Source organism: Lissotriton helveticus, chromosome 1_1, assembly GCF_964261635.1.
Source record: "Lissotriton helveticus chromosome 1_1, aLisHel1.1, whole genome shotgun sequence".
Classification (NCBI taxonomy): Eukaryota; Metazoa; Chordata; class Amphibia; order Caudata; family Salamandridae; genus Lissotriton; species Lissotriton helveticus.
The window spans coordinates 431,563,962-431,582,608 of record NC_136057.1 but is presented as its reverse complement, the minus strand read 5'-3'; the positions used below and the strand labels follow the sequence as shown (position 1 = coordinate 431,582,608).

The following is an 18,647-nucleotide window of genomic DNA, read 5'->3' as shown; positions in this document are numbered from 1 at the left end:
CCACTTCAATGTCTGAGTCTCCTACCTCCGGCTTCGGAAATATCCATAATATACTTCAACTGTCTGAAAACAGACACAAGAATAGGCCAGGAACTTCCAAAATGGAACCAATTGACCTTCATTAATCAGACTTATTCATGCACACCTGTATACAGCACACAGGCTTGTTTGGTGCATAGCTATATGCACCACAAAGGCCACTTAAATGCACACTTTTAACATGAACTTGGGATTGCAATTAACGGATCTGGGTTAGTACATAGAAGCAGAACTTCACCCAAGTTGCCCAAAATGCTTCCAGTGTAGTGATACAGATGAGAAGGTCTGGTTTCAACTACTGATTGACAAACCAAAGTACATTGCCACCACTGCTCTACTAGACAAATTGGTGACCGAGATTGTATGTCTGTGTCAGTGAAATGAGAACATGCGTGGGTCACCACTCCAGGTCACCTGACCGGTCCGGGACCTCACTCATGACATGGGACAGGGCGAGGCCTTCGCGCACTAGTTTAGCATGCTACTGGGGCGGAAATATAAAAAGCAGGATACAATATACTATAAATGAGGCAGTTGGGGCTGGGGAACATAACTGTATAGCATGCAGGGGACATTGGCGTCCCATTAGTGAATTTTACCTTGGTTAATATTTTCAGGGCAAAATTATCAGTGCATATCTTTCCCCAACTCCAGAATAGATTACTTTGTTCAATATCTTTTTATTTTGCATTAATGTATGGATTAGCCTCTTTATGTTTTATGAAGCTTTAAAAAAAACTACTGTCGATTTGATTTAGAATATGTTTTCTATCTCCCAATTTATGGCTGGATATTGTTAGAGGGTATTTGCCTTCTTTAACCGATAGACTTGTGTGAGTGAGATGCACCATGCAGTGGGTCTATGAGGTGTCTGTCATGTTTTGGTATTGGCTTATGGCATTTTGCTGATGTTTATATTTTTCCTTTGCATTGATTGGGCCCTCATTTTGAGTGGCTTCTTGATACGGAGAGTGCTATTAATGGCCGAAAGTTGCCAAAATATTCAGGTTGAACTCTGGGAAGAAATCCGGAATTTCACTTGTACAGAACAACTCTACAACTAACTTGGGTGCTCTATGCTCTTTTCTTGCTACCTTGGTTGAAGAACAGAGCTAGCTTGACTATTTCGAAAGGTTTAAATATAGTATCTGATCCGGAAATCCATGGGATTGAAGGGGTGGAATCTCTAATTTTCATCATCCCTTTAGTTTTCTTTGCTTGAGAATCTGTTTCCTACCATGTGACCCCTGGCTGCCTTCCTTCATCTCACTGTAATATTTCACAAGGTGCAGTCTGAATTTGTCTCTCTTTCCCAGCTGTAAAATATCTTGGTGATTTTCTAAATTAAATAAACTTGTTTTATCATACATTCTAAAACCGTTGCAAGACATGATCAAAATATCATCTGACTTCAGTAGTAGGTATTTAAAGTCTCTTGTGTTTCTCAATTACAGTATGTAACATGGACCAATGATAAAACATTAGGAGGCATAGAGGGGTGTCTTTCAAAGATGCAAGAAGCAGATCCAACATTTGGTGAGTGGTGAAACCTTTTACTCTTGCTAGATTTTACTTGATGAAAGTATGCACAGATGGGTGTGATGGCAAGTGCTGCAGCTATCCATCCAAAGGTGGACAACATGCTCATGATGTGTCTGGCAACAACCAATGGAATGGAAAACACCTCACTAAGGATACATCTAGAAGGAGTTAAGAAAAGTTTGGAAATCATGAGCTTTAAGCAAGCAATTTAAAGTAAGACAATTATAACAGAAAAAATATATATATCTATCTATATATAATATATATATACATATATATATTCACTGAAAAAACATAGGTTTCAGAGGTGTTATAGTTAGAAGTTAGCATTTAAAAAAAACTTAGAAATTTACTGAAAAAAACATAGGTTTCAGGGGCGTTCTAGTTAGTTGGACATTTCGCTCGTACAAAATTATATAATAATTCCCCCGTTATAGTTAGTTCAGCTAACTATAACTCGCGCGCCCGCAATGCACTGCTGATGACGTCACATATTACATCACTCATGACATGGTTAGTGACATCACTAATGACATCACTAATGACATTAATGATGACATCTCAAATGACATCACTAATGACATCTAGTGAATGTGTGTTTTTCTGAAAATTAAATATGTTTTATATATGTATATCTCAAGGTCGATGGAAGAATAAATGGGTATATAAGTGTCTAAATGGATGATTTTCTTTTTGTAAAATTGATTGTATAACTGATAAAGTATATCTTGATGAATACATGGGTTGGTGGGTAATGTTTAAATATGTAAATATCTGTATAAGTCTCTCACGTTGTGTATAAGTGGCTGCATGGATTGGTGAGTAGCTACATGAGTGTCTATATGGGTTATTAGTTAATTTTTTGAGTATCAGTATGAGTGTCTGAGTGTCTGTATGGTTTGGTGGGGGGTATTACTTAGTAATACTTAGTGCATAGATGCATGAATGAGTGACTCACTGTTTGTATGTGTTGAAGACCGCATATGTGCAGGACTGTATGGGTGGATGAGTGTGTGTATGGGTGTGTTGGTTAGTGAATGACTGTCTCAATAGTGTCTTTATGAGTAACTACAACCTAGTATATGTGAGTATTGGTGTATAAAAGTGAGTATATGTGAGAGTGAGAGATTGGAAGATTACCTGTGTAAATAAGTATGTGTTTCCATAAGGCATTGTTTAAGAGAGCAAGTATGTGTAAGTTTCTGTAGAAGTAAGTGTGGTGGTGTGTGTATAACTGTATAAGTTGTAAATGGATGTTTGATACTTTGTTTACATGTGTGACTATGTGTGTGAGTAACTATATGGATGAGTGTCGGTGTAACAGGATGTATAGGTGTATGAGTACATATGATGTGTGAATACACGTATGAGTGTATAGGACTGTTGGTGAATTAGTGGATGTGTGTGTAGATCTTGAAATTACTGAATAGGTGTGTTGTAAGTGGTATTGGTATGTCCATTGTTTTTAAAATGTTAGTTTCTATTTTTGAGTGTGTGTATCAAAGGTTATATTAGGGTGAGAGGAGGTCTGCCAATCTATCACAAGGATGATGTCATCAGTGATGTCATTTGAGATGTCATCAGTGATGTCATGAGTGATGTCACTGACCATGTCATGAGTGAACTAATAAGTGACTTCACCAGCAGTGCATTGCGGGCGCGTGAGTTATAGTTAGCTGAACTAACTATAACGGGGGAATTTAGATGGTTTTGTACGAGTGAAATGTCCAACTAACTATGGTTTTTTCAGTGAATTTCTAAGGTTTTTTAAATGCTAATTTCTAACTATAACGTGCCTGAAACCTAAGGTTTTTCTATTGAATTTCAAAGGTTTTTTAAACGCTAGTTTCTAACTATGCCTACAGAGGTAGGACACGTGAAGAAAGAAGAAAAAACACACAGAAAGAAAAAAAGAAATACAGAAGTCCACAAAGACAAAGAAAAGTGCAGGAAGAAAAAAAGATGTACAGAAAGAACCAAAAGAGGAACAGAAAGTCCTCCTGTAACCACAACTTTTTCTGACGGTTATGATGGTAACTGAATCTGACTAACCAGGCCTAGAGAAAGTGCTATGCTAAAAGACACTTAGAATACAGTGAAAACACCTACATACACTAGGGAACACTATGCGATGGGATACCCCAGTGATTACCATGACCTCCTCTGTAAGACCCTAGTACATAATAGGGCAGGGGGATTAAAAATACCTCTTAAAACACGCCACAGGGTGCGTTTGCACACTGGTGAAGGGAGGGGGGTGCCTGAGGTGACGTGCCCTGTGGCCGTTTTAATTTGAGGCTTAAAGTCCCCTTGAATCCTGAGTGTCCCTTGGATCCAACTAGCCCACCAGGTATCTTCAGTAAGCACCACAGAGCTGCATTGCAGAGAGGTGTAAAAAGGGGCACTGTCTGGACCACCTCTCTGCAAAGCAGTGCCGTGGAGCTTACTGGAAGTACCTGGTGGGCTAGTTGGCCCCAGGGGCCCTCAGGATTGAAGAGGAATTATTTCCCCAACTTAAAACGCACCACAGGGCGTGTTTGCAAACGTCACCTCAGGCCCCGTCCCCTCCCTTCACCACCGTGTAACACGCCCTGTGGCCTTTTTTGGGCTCGCGCCCTGTGTTGCACTGCGCAGCAGTGCTCGCGCAGGCAAGAGCCCTTTTGTCCGGGGTTCTGAAACGGACCCTGGAATTGTACACACTTGTGCATGTGTTTTTACTTTTGTGGCCTGCTATTGGCCTTTGTCTGCATGTTTTTTTTTAAGATAGCACACAAAAGGCCAAAGGCGGGCGAATTTTTCCGCCCATGGCCTATTGGTGTCTATTACGCACATTCCTGCCGTATGGTTTCAATTATTGTACCCAGACACTGGCGCGATAATTGTAGACATAATGGCTCGCGGTGGCACGTGTGCGCATGCACACCACTCGCGGGCTTAGGAAACAGTGGTGCAATGTTTTCTAATACAGCACTCTGCGTGTTTTTAGAATTGTGTTTTACATCAGTGCTGCAATGTTTTAAAATACGGCACTCATGCTTTCTGCTCTATAATATAGCTCTTTAGAGCGCATTTCGTTTCCACAGCGTTTTGTTTTATACCCGCCGTTACCATATACAATTCGGTTTAACTTTCGTAAGAATTCAGTTTTATAGCAGTGCTGCAATGTTTTAAAATACGGCACTCCTGCGTTCTGTTCTATACTCTTGGCTTTAATAATGCAATCTCCTGTGCATGGTGGAATGCTCTTCAATCAACGGCACAACGTTCCTCACAAACATGTTTTGCATCTTTTTCTCGCAAAACAGCGGCGATGCGGTTTGCTCTATATTATAGCTTTCCATAGCGCATGTCGTTTCCACAACCTAAGCGTTTTATTGTATTCCCGCCTTTACCATTTACAATTCACTTTCACTTTCGCAAACAGCAGGGCGCTTTATTGTTTTGTTAGTGGGTGGCCACGCTTACAGCTCCCAGTGTGTTCTACTTCAATCGATAAAATCGCACTTTCTTGGACAAAGCCATGTCCGTCTTTTTGTGGCCGGGCTGTTTACAAACTTCTCTTTCTCTCTAAAAACATTGCTTACAAGTGTTTACGCAGAGTTTTCATGATAATTACAGCGCAGGCATGCTCAGCCGTATCTTCAACTATGGCATCTGCACCTTTGTTGAATTGGAACACTTACATCGATAGTTCACAAAAACATCGCGAAGCCAAAAATTATTTTCCACCTCCAGACGGCAGCTCTTTTAACTCATACACTCACAGAAATTCAGTGTATTTATTTCTAGTTAAAGTCTTAGGGCCATATGCATCAACACATTTTCCCATAGACACAGAATGGGCAAAACACTTTGATGCATCTGGCCCTTAGCCCTGTACGGGCTGCTTCATACAGCTCACTGTTGCTGTATGTGATGTAGCGAACCACCACTATGTGGCGCTGTGGTCGCCCTCTTCCTCACCTGCATTTGCACACCGGCTGTCCCGACACCTCGTGGAGCGGTCGCTGCAGCTTTGCAGGAACAGTCACGGCCCACTGGGCCTCAAAGCAGCCGTTAACACTTGCAGGCAGGTCCTCAAAACCAATGGGCCTGACAGCTGGGCCCCTTGCAGGTGCAGCGGGCAGCAACCAATGTATCACTCGCCTCCATTCACCACGTGGTAAGAAACAGGTGAGTTAATCAGAGGCAAGGTTGTGAGGAATGATCGTCTTTATTCTACTGAAAGGCAGGGCTGGCTTATACTGTCGAGCGGTGGTCCGCTTCGTCTGGGCTGCCTTACTTGGAGTGCAGTCATCTCACATGGACCACAGTTGCTTCGCTACTGCAGGGCACCACGCTTTATGCCTCTGCCGACATGCGTTTCACTTGCCTTTTTCTCAGCCTTGCTCAGGGGTGGCAGGGTAGCTTAGTCTGTGCTGAAATGGCTGCTCTGTGAGGGCCTGGGGAGGATTGGGAGCATAGAGGACCACCTCTTACACAGCCAGTAGTGTTTCCTACCCCTGCACGACTTGCAGGCTCAGTGCCCCCGCTTCTGACCTAGTTTTTAGGCAAAGTTAGTTGGGCTGCTCCGCTAGCTCCAGCATAAGCCAGGCGGGTACCTCGTCACTAGCCAGGTTGCTCTTCTTTCGGCGCTCTACTACCTTGCGGGGCCATGTGTCCCTTGATTGCACTGGTCCCTCACTGTAGCTATTACGAGGAGGTACGGGGAGCAGACTGACTGTCTCTGTTTCCTCCCCCAGCAAATAAAGGTTCACTCTTTGCGCTGGCATAAGTGACTTTGCAGGCCCTGATCTCCTCCTCAATCACAGGAGTGACCTCCTAGTCATCACAGCACGGGGTCAGAACCCCTCGTCACCAATGTAATGTTGTGAGCCATAGGCCCACTAGTAAATGAGTGACACAGACGTTGTGGATAAAGTTACGAAACTGGCCACAAGCATGTGCATTTGTGCTTTTTTATTGGCAGGGTCACCTGAACCTTTATTGGCAGGGTCACCTGACCCATACATGCCAATCCTCCCAATTCAGGCGGGAGACTACCGATTTTAAGGCTAGTCTCCCACCTCCTGAATCCTGCATACAAAAACCTGATTCATCTAAGGGCATCAACTGACAGGGACTGGTCTTGTGTGACTCACAGCATGCCCTGCCAGTAACCTGCTCCTGCAGAACAGAGCACAACATTTTTATCATGCTTTCTCTGCCTGCCGTAGTGCTTTCTCTGTACTCTGACAAGTAAGGAAACCAGCATTTGCAATGCAATAGGTCTCGCATTATTAAAGTTTGAGCTATTGGTGTTGCATTATTTAGAAATGCCAATAGCACAAACTTTAGTAATGCAAGACCTATTGCATTGCAAATGCTTGTTAATTTAGGTGATAACTCCCCTTGAATTCTGAGGGTCCCTAGGGTCCAACTAGCCTATTAGGTACCTCCAGTAAGCGCCACAGAGCTGTGTTGCAGAGAGGTGTAAAAAGGGGCACGGCATTTACCACCTCTCTGCAACGCAGTGCAGTGGTACTTACTGGAAGCACCTGGTTTGCTAGTTAGCCCCCAGGGGCCCTCAGGATTGAAGACTAATTATTTCCCCAACTTAAAACGCGCCACAGAGCGTGTTTGCACACGTCACTTCAGGCCCCGTCCCCTCCCTTCCCAACTGTGTAAACATGCCTTGTGGCCGTTTTAAATTGGGAGATTAAGTCCCCTTGAATCCTGAGGGTCCCTAGGGTCAAACTTGCCCACTAGATTCCTCCAGTAAGCGCTGTTGCAGAGAGGTGTAAAGAGGGGCACGGCCTGGACCACCTCTCTGCAACGCAGTGCAGTGGCGCTTACTGGAAGCACCTGGTGGGCTGGTTGGCCTCCAGGGGCCCTAAGGATTGAAGAATGATTTCCCCAATTTAAAACGCGCCACAGGGCATGTTTGCACATGTAACCTCAGGCCCAGTCCCCTCCCTTCACCACTGTGTAAACACGCCCTGTGGCCGTTTTAAATTTGGAGACTAAGTCCCCTAGAGTCCTGAGGGTCCCTAGGGTCCAACTAGCCCACTAGGTACCTCCAGTAAGCACTACAGAGCTGCGTTGCAGAGAGGTGTAAAAAGGGGCGGGGCCTCTGAACACCTCTCTGCAACGTAGCTCCCTAGCGCATACTGGAGGTACCTGGTGGGCTAGTTGGCCCCCAGTATTCAAGGGGAATTAGTTCCCCATCTGCAAACGCGCCCCGCCAGGGGGGCGCGTTTGCAGAGTGTTGCAGGGAGGGGGTGGGGCCTCCGGCTTGGTGCTGGTCTTTTTTTTTTTTATTCATTTTTTTAAGAAGGGGGGCTATGTAGCCCCCCTTCTTTTCCTATTTTATTGGCCCTGGGGACCCCATCCCCAGGGCCTGACTCCTATTTGTTTTGTTTTTTAATTGGAAGGGGCCTCTTTGCCCCCCTCCCGAGGCCATAATCGGCTCCGGGGACCCCATCCCCCGGGGCATGGCCAGTTTTTTGTTGTTGTTTTTTTTTTTACATTTATTTGGAGGGGGGCTGCGTTGCCCCCCTCAGGCCATTTATGGCCCTGGGGACTCCACCCCCCGGGGCCAGCCTTTGTTTTTTTTTTATTTAATAAAATTAATTATTCAGGAGGGGGGCCGCATGTTCCCCCTCCCGGGCCACTTCTAGCCCCGGGGGTCCCCATCCCTGGGGCTGGCCCTCTCCGTTGGGGACCGTGGAGGGATCCCCAATCCCCCCACGGTCCCGCTGGCATTGCTTTTCCACATGGGGAGCTGCTAAGATGCAGCTCCCAGTGTGGAAAAGCAATCGGCTTTGGTTTTTTGGAAGATAGAGAAGGTTTCCTGCTCTCTCCGTTCCAAAAATCAAAGCAGAGTTTGCTATGGCAAGGTGGGAGCCGCAAGGTTCCCACCGCCCCCCTGCCATAGTAAACAGCAGTGTCCCGGGGGTGGGCACCCCGGGACACTGCAGGAGCCGGCCCTGGGGGGTGGAGGTCCCCAGTGCCATCAGAGGGCTCCAGGAGGGCGGCCCCCCTCTCCCAACATTGTTAAATGGTGGTCCCCGCGGCTCGGGGTCCGTAACGGACCCCCATATTTACATACTTCGTGTCCGGGAAGGTGGCGGTCCCTGGGGCGTGGGGGGGGGTTCGAGCCCTTATTAATGCTTTTTCCGCCCCCTGGTGGGCTTGCTCTGGTGCATTAAGGAAAAGCCTTCTGGGACTTCGAGTTTCTGCTCGTGTATTGCTTTCTTTGGTGAAGTCTGCCTTTTTGCATCCATTTCATTTGGGAGACAAGCGGACCTCGTTCAGCTCTTTCCCTGTTATTCTGCCAATTGTTAGATTCCGGTATCCCAAGGCAGCTCACAACTGTTTCTGTGATGGTGCATTCCACGACCCTTGGCAGGCCGTAATACTTCAAGAAAAAACTGTGCCAGCTGCTTGGAATGCACTCAATAACAGGTCGGGCTCCTTTTGATTTTCGAAGAGTCTTTTATTACAGCAGGTCAGCATGCTTCAAAATCCCATTGTAAATGCCTGACGCGCTTTGAAGCTAACTTGCTTCTTGTTCACAGGCTGTTGTGCAAAAGAGGCGGGGATTACGTGCAGGAGCAATCAGTCCTTATTAATGCTTTTTCCGCCCCCTGGTGGGCTTGCTCTGGTGCATTAAGGAAAAGCCTTCTGGGACTTCGAGTTATATTCACACCAAGGTTGCCCACCTTTGAGTAGCACACGAGCAGCAGCTTGATTTATGTGTAGTTGAGGATAGGGATCCGCTTGTAGATGCAGCTCCGTAATGGATCTTCCTGACGCGTTTCGAAGCTCCATATACTTCTCTTCAGGGGCTTTAACAGAAGCGGAGTGCGCAACCGCTAACCCACTTCTCCATTTTCCATATGACACACCCACCAATGGGAGGCTCAAATGAGACTGTGTATTATGGGAAGTGTGGTGCGGAAAGCACATAATCAAGTCCTGTATGGACCCCGCAAGTGGGCCCGTCCTCGATTCCGTGTACGGCTGCTGTTTCACTTCCGTGACCCCCAAGGATGATGGGGTGGTGCATACTCCGCGGCTGGACGGCCGCGTATAAATTGTCGCTCCAAGGATGTCCACCTTTGAGTAGCACACGAGCAGCAGCTTGATTTATGTGTAGGTGAGGACGGGGATCCGCTTGTAGATGCAGCTCCGTAATGAATCTGCCCGACGCGTTTCGAAGCTCCATATGCTTCTCTTCAGGGGCTTTAATGGAAGCGGAGTGCGCAACCGCTAACCCACTTCTCCATTTTCCATATGACACACCCACCAATGGGAGGCTCAAATGAGACTGTGTATTATGGGAAGTGTGGTGCGGAAAGCACATAATCAAGTCCTGTATGGACCCCGCAAGTGGGCCCGTCCTCGATTCCGTGTACGGCTGCTGTTTCACTTCCGTGACCCCCAAGGATGACGGGGTGGTGCATACTCTGCGGCTGGACGTCCGCGTATAAATTGTCGCTCCAAGGTTGTCCACCTTTGAGTAGCACACGAGCAGCAGCTTGATTTATGTGTAGGTGAGGACAGGGATCCGCTTGTAGATGCAGCTCCGTAATGGATCTGCCCGACTCGTTTCGAAGCTCCATATGCTTCTCTTCAGGGGCTTTAACAGAAGCGGAGTGCGCAACCTCTAACCCACTTCTCCATTTTCCATATGACACACCCACCAATGGGAGGCTCAAATGAGACTGTGTATTATGGGAAGTGTGGTGCGGAAAGCACATAATCAAGTCCTGTATGGACCCCGCAAGTGGGCCCGTCCTCGATTCCGTGTACGGCTGCTGTTTCACTTCCATGACCCCCATATGACACACCCACCAATGGAACGGCATCCACAAGCGGATCCCCATATGTGTGTGTGTGTGTGTGTGTGTGTGTGTGTGTGTGTGTGTGTGTGTGTGTGTGTGTGTGTGTGTGTGTGTGTGTGTGTGTGTGTGTGTGTGTGTGTGTGTGTGTGTGTGTGTGTGTGTGTGTGTGTGTGTGTGTGTGTGTGTGTGTGTGTGTGTGTGTGTGTGTGTGTGTGTGTGTGTGTGTGTGTGTGTGTGTGTGTGTGTGTGTGTGTGTGTGTGTGTGTGTGTGTGTGTGTGTGTGTGTGTGTGTGTGTGTGTGTGTGTGTGTGTGTGTGTGTATATATATATATATATATATATATATATATATATATATATATAAAATATATAATACATATATTCTACGTGTGTCATGTGATCAAGGCTTTCAGGAGCCGAAACGTTATGGCGGCAAAACAGCACAAAATAAAATAATTAGCATCTATTACCTGGTCCGTGTTTGCTGAGGAGTGGCGCTGATCGAGCTGCCGAGGCTGAGCTACGGATTGGTGTGTGCGTGTGCGTGTGTGTGTGTGCGTGTGTGTGCGTGTCTGTGTGTGTGTGTCACATTGATAAAGGTATACGCTACAGCCAAAACGTGCTGGATTGAGGGAGGCCCAATGCATTAAAGAAGCCTTAATCCTCCAGTCCTCTCGTATGTGCTCTTTTCCTTTGGGAGCAAGGGTTGTTCATATATATGTCAGTATACATTATGTAGCATATTATAGTATTAATGATTATTCCACAGTAATTAGAAAGTCCAGTGTTAAGAGATATTGACATAATATTCACATGAGCTGAGCTTAAAAGGAGTAATCCCACTCTTTGGATGAGAGGATGCTGGTGAAGGAGTGCACATCAATTGCTAAGGAGTTACAGCACTCCATCATGTACACCGGCAGATGTTGGCTCATGTGGATATGTCAACAGCAAAACAAAACAATTGGAGGGAGGTAGAGTATAGATGTAGGATTCTTACTCCACGGGCACTATTACATAAACAAAAAGAATCCTACTCACAGTGAAGGGGACGGCGAGTGTACCACAAGTGTGGGGACACTCAGTGTTTGGTTAAATACCCCTCACACACCAACAGGCCCCTTGGTGTCATGCTTCATCATTGGGGTCTTCGCACCCCTCTAACGGGATGCGGCGTGCTGCGACCTACGACTACGCGGGAGCACTTAGAGTTGGACTATGTGTGGTGTGTGTGATGCAAGTGAGGGGGTAGTTAAATGTGAGTGGTGGGGTTAGCGAAGGTTTAAAAAGTACCTGGCTCGTGGGTGTTGGAGAAAAACTTTATTCACAACCCCGGGCTGGCACTGTTAAAAGGGTGCAGGGTGAGGTAATTATCTGTCGTGACTATGAACAGTACCTCTGGTGTGCGTCAACATGTTTCGGAGCTAGTGCTCCTTCTTCAGGACGGGGGCACAACTTCCCACCTTACTCACGTATTTCTAACATATGTGTATTTTACAAAAAAGTGCAGGACTATATACAGTGAATTAATATTAGATACAGGCTATAGTGTGCCTACAGCGGTTTTTTTTGTGACCATGCACTTGCATGACCTACAAAGAGAAAAATAAAAATAAAACGAATGAATGTGGTTGCCCTGTTCAGGGTGGCTCAACAAGGTGAAGTCACCTGGAGCACCACTTGGCGTAGTCGCCCTGTGAAAAGAAAATGACAAACAACACACATAACATAGATGGACACACAGATAGTATTTTCGAAATATTTGGTCATACTCATTATGTAGTGATGGCTTGCTTCATGAGCATTTCTGGACGTCAGGGGATGATTGCTAATTATGCAGTCTACAGGAACAAAAGAATGTTTTCAGTTTGTTTACTCACTTTCTTGCTAGGAAAAAGGTGTTTTCTGCAGACTCATACTCACTAACTCGGGACAGAATGTGTCTCCGTGTTCCCCTCACGCTGCTCCACTGGTTTTAACTCGGAACGGGAGCTGGGCGCCTTTTGTACTGTGAATTCTCAAAAACTACCCTCTCGTCATTGGCTTATTGTCGGATATCGCTAATGCCCATATATGGCAAATCCGATCCTTGTTACCGTCACACCATGTATGGTATGTCCGGTTACGCGTAAGGTGCCAGGTGTGGTTTCTGCCGGTTAGAGTATGCGTGCATCTAAGCTCGATGGAATTCACCTGCGTGTGCTGGGGATTAGCGGCGCAAACGCATGTGCGATAGAGTAGTGATGAGCGCATGCGCACGAGATTAGCAGGGCAAACGCATGTGCAATGGAGTAGTGCCGAGCGCATGCGCACACGCGTTAGGGATGTTATCAATGCGCATGCGTGTGGTTTAGTATCTGCCAAATGGAGCTGTGTATCGCGCCTTGGTGTAATGAGACCAAACGTGGATTATGGCAGACAATGCTTCTAACCAGGATCATTATTTGTGGTGTGGTCACAGTTGTACCACGATCATTATGAGGATTTGGTTTTTATGGTGTAGCCACAGATGGAAGTACAGTGAATTCCTAAGTTCATACTCAACCACCTTCATGACGGTGCCACTGCAATGTTATGTGGCGAGGGGTATCTTTATGCACTGCATACTGGTATAGAGCAACCAAAGTCATTGCAAGGAGTTGGTCACTTATGTTGTTTCCACAGTAGGATGGTAAGGCAAGTTAAATCGCTGGGTTATTATACATGTCCCTTAAATGTGTCATAGTCTTGATGAATGGCATGGGGTGTCGCTATCAACTGGTTAGTTGCCCCCAGGGCACATCATCATTCAGCCCCTCGATATGTGTCCCAAGACGGAACACCCATCGTTGTTCCTTTTGAAAAAGACCCATTCCCGTTGGCAGGTGTTCGATTACTGTCCATTTTAAGTCATTCACACCATGTTGTTTTGCCAAGTAGTGTGTTGCCATTTTTGTCGTTGATTTTTTTCTCAACATATATGCTGACGGGAACAGACTCAAGAGTACCACGCATTTCAAACCTACAGCCAGAAATTGCTTATTGAGATATGATAGCTTCCATCCGAGGCACCTAAGGGAAAATCTCCCATATGGACAATTCTTAAGGTTAAGACGCAACTGCACAGAACTGACCAACTTTAAGTCACAAGCTGGGGAACTAAAAACAAAACTGTTACAGCGAAAGTATCCCCCTAAAATCATTGAGAAGGCCATGAAAAGGGCCAAGAACAATCACAGGGAAGTGCTCCTGGAGGACAAAATACCGTCACCCGACGAGAAACAAAGACCTATATGTGTCACCACATACTCCACAATGTCAAACGAAATCTCCAAAATTGTAAATAAACACTGGAGGATATTGAACTGTGGCGGCCTCAATCTGGAAAAACCAATGTATGCACATCGCCGAGGTAGGAACCTGAGAGACCTATTGGTACATACCAGACCCAAGCCTAATGCCACTACCAGACAGACCGCCATTGGAATACAGGGACACTTTCCTTGTGGGAACTGTAGCAGCTGTCACCTCACGAAGAAAAGTAAGAACTTGACATTCAGAAATGGCACTTATTGGGAACAGAGACAATTCACGAATTGTAACACCAATAATGTAGTCTACATGATCACCTGTCCATGTGGTCTGGAATATGTGGGTATGACCGCGAGACCTGTAAAAACTAGGATAGGCGAACACAAAAGCAATGTCCGCTGCAAAAAATCAACGACAAAAATGGCAACACACTACTTGGCAAAACAACATGGTGTGAATGACTTAAAATGGACAGTAATCGAACACCTGCCAACGGGAATGGGTCTTTTTCAAAAGGAACAACGATGGGTGTTCCGTCTTGGGACACATATTGAGGGGCTGAATGATGATGTGCCCTGGGGGCAACTAACCAGTTGATAGCGACACCCCATGCCATTCATCAAGACTATGACACATTTAAGGGACATGTATAATAACCCAGCGATTTAACTTGCCTTACCATCCTACTGTGGAAACAACATAAGTGACCAACTCCTTGCAATGACTTTGGTTGCTCTATACCAGTATGCAGTGCATACAGATACCCCTCGCCACATAACATTGCAGTGGCACCGTCATGAAGGTGGTTGAGTATGAACTTAGGAATTCACTGTACTTCCATCTGTGGCTACACCATAAAAACCAAATCCTCATAATGATCGTGGTACAACTGTGACCACACCACAAATAATGATCCTGGTTAGAAGCATTGTCTGCCATAATCCACGTTTGGTCTCATTACACCAAGGCGCGATACACAGCTCCATTTGGCAGATACTAAACCACACGCATGCGCATTGATAACATCCCTAACGCGTGTGCGCATGCGCTCGGCACTACTCCATTGCACATGCGTTTGCCCTGCTAATCTCGTGCGCATGCGCTCATCACTACTCTATCGCACATGCGTTTGCGCCGCTAATCCCCAGCACACGCAGGTGAATTCCATCGAGCTTAGATGCACGCATACTCTAACCAGCAGAAACCACACCTGGCACCTTACGCGTAACCGGACATACCATACATGGTGTGACGGTAACAAGGATCGGATTTGCCATATATGGGCATTAGCGATATCCGACAATAAGCCAATGACGAGAGGGTAGTTTTTGAGAATTCACAGTACAAAAGGCGCCCAGCTCCCGTTCCGAGTTAAAACCAGCGGAGCAGCGTGAGGGGAACACGGAGACACATTCTGTCCCGAGTTAGTGAGTATGAGTCTGCAGAAAACACCTTTTTCCTAGCAAAAAAGTGAGTAAACAAACTGAAAACATTCTTTTGTTCCTGTAGACTGCATAATTAGCAATCATCCCCTGACGTCCAGAAATGCTCATGAAGCAAGCCATCACTACATAATGAGTATGACCAAATATTTCGAAAATACTATCTGTGTGTCCATCTATGTTATGTGTGTTGTTTGTCATTTTCTTTTCACAGGGCGACTACGCCAAGTGGTGCTCCAGGTGACTGCACCTTGTTGAGCCACCCTGAACAGGGCAACCACATTCATTCGTTTTATTTTTCTTTGTAGGTCATGCAAGTGCATGGTCACAAAAAAAACCGCTGTAGGCACACTATAGCCTGTATCTAATATTAATTCACTGTATATAGTCCTGCACTTTTTTGTAAAATACACATATGTTAGAAATACGTGAGTAAGGTTGGAAGTTGTGCCCCCGTCCTGAAGAAGGAGCACTAGCTCCGAAACATGTTGACGCACACCAGAGGTACTGTTCATAGTTACGACAGATAATTACCTCACCCTGCACCCTTTTAACAGTGCCAGCCCGGGGTTGTGAATAAGGTTTTTCTCCAACACCCACGAGCCAGGTACTTTTTAAACCTTCACTAACCCCACCACTCACATTTAACTACCCCCTCACTTGCATCACACACACCACACATAGTCCAACTCTAAGTGCTCCCGCGTAGTCGTAGGTCGCAGCACGCCGCATCCCGTTAGAGGGGTGCGAAGACCCCAATGTACACGATATGTCAACAGCACCTCAGAAAGAGCGGTGAGTCTCTGTCTGTTCTTCTTCTCACCGGCCTCTGCTACTTTAATTTTAGATGACTCTTTCTTCAAGCTCCGCTATCCCCTCAGGCTATTTCTGTTTCCTTTGTTTAACGCTCTCATTTAACTTTTTTTTTAAGCCGTTTATAAATTAAGTTTGGTGTGACAGTTGTAAACCTATCGTTACAACATCATCACCTTCCTTTACATTTGAGTTCACTCTTACTTTAATTATCAATTATTGGATTTGCTTCATCAGAATGATCAGGTTTCTGTTTTAGCCTTTAACATAAACAGTAACATCTAAATATCAAAATATGTTCGGCTTTAACCCCCTCGGCTTTAACCCTCTCCAGTTAATATACATATGTTGTTCAGCAGTTATCCTTGTTTCCTTTCATGTTCTTTTGGTATTTCAGTGTTCTGTTGCATGTATTCCCCTAGGCCTAAGATTTCACAATTCATTCCATGGACAGAAGGGTTGTTATTTCAATATTTCACATCCACCTGATGTAAAGTCTATATAGATACAGGAATCCGTTACCTGCTTTCTTGGCCTTAGTGCAGGAGAATGAATCCAGGAAGCTAGTTTATAGTGTCTTACGTTGTGTCCTATTTAGGGATCTTTCTATGAAAGTAATGTATCAGCCCCAGAAATAGCTTATGATGGAAAAACTTCACACCATTTGGATTAAGTTCGCATCTTCTTGCTTACATCTTGGGCATTTCATGTCCACGGTGCTTGCAATATTATTTATTCTGTTGCAAGTTATGTAGGTATTGTGAAGATACTTGGTTTAACTGTATTTAAATCTAGACTTCCTAGATATTACATATAGAAATATGAATATTTTTTCCCGCTCTTTACCCTCTAGTTCCTTTCCGCTCTTCTCTTACTGGCTTTATACAGCAGAGAAATCCAGCCTACTTCTGCAGCCGGATGTAAGCATTACCTTTAACACCTTGTGCATCTGGGCTTCAGCACTGCTTGCTTAATTTAACCCCTTCCATGCTCATGACGGAACGGTTCCGTCATGAGCGTCGGTTGGCCTGTGCTCATGACGGAACCGTTCCGTCATGAGCCGGTTGGCTGATTAGAACGTTCAGCACAGCGCGCAAATTTGCGCCGCGCTGAAGCGGTTAAAAACTGATTCACAGACAGCTCGTGGTTAGGCTCTTAATTTTCCCGACCTCATAACAATCACTTACAATGAGTAGTATCCCTACATTCACCACTCTCTTTCTATGAGGTGTTAAAAACTATCCTTTTATCGATGGGAGTGCAACCAATTGGTATGTCGAAATCTGCATGATTTTCTTGACCAGTTTCTTCCAGCATTGAAGAGCCATTCCAAACAGTTTATATCCCCTGCAGCGTCCTTAAATCATTGCGTTAACAATGCTACCGCTGAACCTTGATGTTGTGGCTCACATAATTTCCCAAACTCTAATAACCTTGTCCCGTCTAGCCACCAAGGCACTACCTGCAGTTGTACGAAGCATAGTTAATAGTCTGGGGCGCCTAGACCCCTTTGTTGGTTGGGCATTGCTATAGTCTGAGACACCAGGCTCGTATTTATCGCCTTGGTTGATTGGATAGCTTTATTTGCACTATGGTTTTTCATCTCACCCCTGTGGTAAATAGGTCTCTCCTCTTCAGTGACACTTTTTAAGTCATGCAATCTTTCCCCCTTCCTTTTGTCTCTCTGTTAAAAAAACTGTCTCTACATTATTTACATTCATTCTGAATCCAGCCTATCTCATATACTCTCTATCTATCTATCTATCTATCTATCTATCTATCTATCTATCTATCTATCTATCTATCTATCTATCTATCTATCTATATATATCAGCTACAAAAGGTCGGCTTGAGACCACCAGTACCTCGGCGATCAAAACACAGAAGACCAACGAATCCCAGATGATGGCAAAGGATATTTTATTCCTGGGAGAAGTACAGCAGCGTGGCAGACGACGCGTTTCGGGCAGTTGCCCTTGTTCACATCAGAATTATTTCCCACAATGCCCTCTTTTTAACTGAATGTGTATACACCATGTGACCAAATAAAAATAAACAAAATACTAGTAGGTAGAGTCAAAGTGTAAACATCGTTTTTTTTTTTTTCATCCTTTACAAGATAGTAAATATACTAGTGTTTTTTAAACATGTAATAGAATTTCTTTGCCAGCATAAATGCTTGTTGAGATAGTGTTCTGCGGTTCTATATTGGCAAAGACTTTAAAGTGCGTTTCCGTCGTGCAGTTACACATGTGCAAAATACAAATAAATACATTGCGATTGTAAGTAAAACACTATAAATACACATATAAATACAAACAGTTTCTATAAACATGTATATAAAATGTGAGTCACTTCATGGTTTAAAAAGTAATAATATACATGCTTAAAACCATCCTAAAAAAATGTTTCCATACATTTCATCATTATAATAGTACCATTAGGATGTACAATACAATAGCAATGTAAACTGCACTGATCAATGTGCAACTCAACGCAAAAGATTAAAGTGCTTTCAAGAACTCCAGATTGTATTGATAAAAACGCATAATTCACATGAATTCACATATTATATATAAATAGCCAACATTGGGGACATCGACTTCTGATGGCAACCCCTTTCAAGATGACTTCATGTATCCTACTTTTAGGAGGGAAAAATTCAAAAATTCATTTCCTCTCCCCCCTGTAT

At 44.8% G+C, this 18,647-nt stretch overlaps 1 protein-coding gene across 1 annotated transcript in view; it reads left to right on the top strand.

Annotated features, from left to right (window-relative positions):
• TTC38 (tetratricopeptide repeat domain 38) overlaps positions 1 to 18,647 on the top strand; it is a 620,299-nt gene that overhangs the window by 112,972 nt on the left and 488,680 nt on the right. The window contains exon 3 of the mRNA XM_078673810.1: positions 1,494 to 1,575. Within this exon, the coding sequence (XP_078529936.1) occupies positions 1,494 to 1,575 (82 nt within the window). The remainder of the gene's footprint in view (positions 1 to 1,493; positions 1,576 to 18,647) is intronic.